Source organism: Lactuca sativa, chromosome 2, assembly GCF_002870075.4.
Source record: "Lactuca sativa cultivar Salinas chromosome 2, Lsat_Salinas_v11, whole genome shotgun sequence".
Lineage (NCBI taxonomy): Eukaryota > Viridiplantae > Streptophyta > Magnoliopsida > Asterales > Asteraceae > Lactuca > Lactuca sativa.
The window spans coordinates 234,204,173-234,207,236 of NC_056624.2; the positions used below are offsets into that span (position 1 = coordinate 234,204,173).

General features: G+C 32.7%; 1 protein-coding gene across 1 annotated transcript; it reads right to left on the reverse strand.

Annotated features, from left to right (window-relative positions):
- Positions 1 to 1,267: 1,267 nt before the first annotated feature.
- LOC111888901 (homeobox-leucine zipper protein ATHB-12) lies at positions 1,268 to 2,583 on the reverse strand. Its single transcript, XM_023885039.3, has 2 exons — positions 2,082 to 2,583; positions 1,268 to 2,004 (listed from the first exon to the last, which is right to left on the reverse strand). The coding sequence occupies exons 1-2, from the start codon at positions 2,478 to 2,480 to the stop codon at positions 1,630 to 1,632; spliced, it is 774 nt and encodes a 257-aa protein (XP_023740807.1). The 5' UTR covers positions 2,481 to 2,583; the 3' UTR covers positions 1,268 to 1,629.
- Positions 2,584 to 3,064: the final 481 nt, after the last annotated feature.

Here is a 3,064-nt window from a genome sequence, read left to right on the forward strand (position 1 = left end):
GGCCAAGGAGCATACTAGCTTTATGCTGGAGGCAAAGGGGCATACCAACTTTTTGCTAAAGGCCGAGGGGCGGATCAGGTTTATGCTGAAGGCTATTATATGTATGCATTGTATATGTATTGTGGTAGATGGTGTTTTTGGGAACCCATTAAGCTTCGTGCTTACCCAGTTTATTATAAATCTTTTTCAGATACTTCATTGATTCGTGAGAAGAGCAATTTCCAACTATACACATGCGCATTCACATCATGTTTTCCGCATAATGCAATTATACTCTAATATAACTGAATAAATAAAAATGAATAAATTATATTGAAAATCGAGACGTTGCACATCGATTGTGGGTGCCGCTCTCCTTCATTGTCGACGCCACCCTCAATGGAACTTCAAATCAAGAGCAATTTGAAGCAATTTAAGACGTAAATCTATCATAATAAATGAAAATTATTTTTGCCAAATGTCGTATTCTCATTGCATTTGACACATGTCATTTTCTAAGATTTTTTGATTTATTGTTTTTCCACTTGTTATTTTATGATTTTTTTTTTCATTTTATTAAATTCTACATAATGATTAAATGTAATAATTGTAATAAATATAATAATAAATGGATATCAATTTAATTAATATAATTTCCTTTTAATTTCTAAGTTTCTAAATTTAATCAATTTTAACAATTCAATATGTTGTTCTTTATAAGTTCAAATTTCTTAAATTTATAGATTTTCATATTTTTTTTAATAAATCCGTGTAATAGACGGATCTGACAGCTAGTTAGTTAATACAATGTAATATTAATGTAAACTCATTTATTTGTAAGGAGAATTTAAAGTAATCTAAGAATTCTTGCAATTTAGCCGATACAATGCTTATATGTCACCATATTTTAAAATCTGTCGATTTTACAATGTGTTGGATAGAAATGTAAAATTATCATTTTTATCATAAGCACATTCATTCAATTTAATCAAACAATATGTTCATCGACAAATATTTCGAATCCTGATTCAGATCTTAATCAAACACAAAGAAAATGCTTTAAGTCTAAATTAAAGGTTTGCCGCTTTGCAGATCAGAAAATGTTTTATTATTTTTTAATTCATGGGCATCAATACTGACATGGATTATTACGATCGAGAACATGGATTATGGCCTTGTATTAAAAGTCTCATCACTTGGAGATGGATTTGCAGATCTCCGAACAATACTACGATAGAATTGAATTAATTAATTATAACGAAAACATAAAAGAACAAAAAAAACAATCTTCACAGCTAAAAGATAACCTTTATAGAAAAAAAAAAAAAAAAAAACCAAGTTCGGCATCCTATACAGTATACGTTCCTGCAAACAAATTAAACAGCCTCCCCCAGGCACATAATTAAGTAATTAACAACCTATTGCCACTTGCCATTCCCATGACTGGCAGTATTCCATAAGTAAGTTGCAATCTAATTTAAGAGTACAAGCATCCTAGATCCTAGTATGTATTAGTAATTAATCACTTGATTCGAACCTAGCTAATATATATTAATTAATTAGCACCTAGCTACTAATACTCCAATCTCCAAACCATTGAAAACTAGTTAAACAAGTTATTTAGCAGCAGCAGGTGGCCGGCGGTGGTTATTATGAATTTGATGACCAAACGTCCCACCAGTTGGAACATGACTGATCGAAAAGGCTACCGAGATCATAGTTGCTAGCTTTTTCATTATCATCAGCATCAGCATCATCATCATCATCATCATCATGACGTGAGATCAATTGATTTACGTTTACGTTTTCTGATTCTTCTTTCCGGCTACTGATGATGATATTGGGTTTTCTGCGAGGATCATCTTCGTCTGAGTATATCGCCATGTCCAATGCTCCGCTAAAACCGCTTGAGTAATTACCATTATTCAACTCCAAATTTGTATCTCCATTTTCAGATCCACTGTCCAAATCTTTGCTGCTGCTTCCTTCATGAGGCTCTTTTAACCGAGTGCATAGGTCTCTTAACTGCAAATAAGTTAATGATATCAGTAGCTAGTTTATAAATTAGTTAAAAATAATTAATTATTAACGTACGTATGTACCTGTTCCAGCAACGCATGTTTTTCTTTCTTTAAAGACTCGAACCGATGAGATAAAGCATCATAATCAGCCTTGAGCGATGTGTAGTCTTGCTCTACCTGCTTTGACTTCCAACGAGCCCTTCTGTTTTGAAACCATATAGCCACCTGACGTGGGTGCAGCCCCAGTTCTCTAGCCATCTCTAGCTTCTTTCTTGGTTCCAGCTTGTTCTCCATCTTGAACAGAGACTCCAGTGATTTTATCTGCTCATCACTAAACCTCCTGCTGCTGTTATTAATTATGTTCTTGCTTTTGCTCTTCTTCCTAATTTGAGCACCAGCTGTAGGTTTGAAAACTTCATGATCAATATTGGTTTCTGAACCTGAAGCACCTCCTAACATTCTCACATGCTTTAAAATCATAAAATCTTTGTTTTTTAGCAGATGAATGAATGAATTATTCAGGATGATGTAATCGAGGTATCTTGTTGAGTCATGCTTTAAAATACAAAATACCAATTGGGGGGAGGTTGGGCCTTAAGATATAAATATTGTGAAAAATAATAGTTAATAATAATAAAAATAATAATAACAACCAATTAGTGGCTTGCAGTGGCGTGTGCCACTCACCCTCTTATCTTTTGTGTTTTTCATTTTCTTATTATTTTTTTCCAAATTCTTCCTGGAGCCCAAAATCTCATCTTCTTACTTATAATATCCTAAACTTTTTAGAAACCGAACATGAATAGTTGATGTTTACAATTTTAAAAAGGACGGTTATCTAAAAAAAGTCCCACCACCATCATCACCGAAGCTAACAAATGAAATAATTAATACTTATATATATATCATTATAACCTTAAAACGTACACGGACCATAAAATCTAAACATAGATCGTGAGTTGCTTTCTTTATATTGTTCATGATGGTGATATATCTATTATCCATATACCATTAATTGGAAAAATAAATAAATAAAAGGGCACGAGGAATCCTATGGGTTCATG

Excerpts from the sequence above, each read along its gene's own strand:
- LOC111888901 (XM_023885039.3), bottom strand. The coding sequence starts at position 2,480 with ATGATTTTAAAGCATGTGAGAATGTTAGGAGGTGCTTCAGGTTCAGAA. Across the intron at positions 2,005-2,081 it reads AACATGCGTTGCTGGAACAG|TTAAGAGACCTATGCACTCG; the intron begins GTACATACGTAC and ends ACTTATTTGCAG.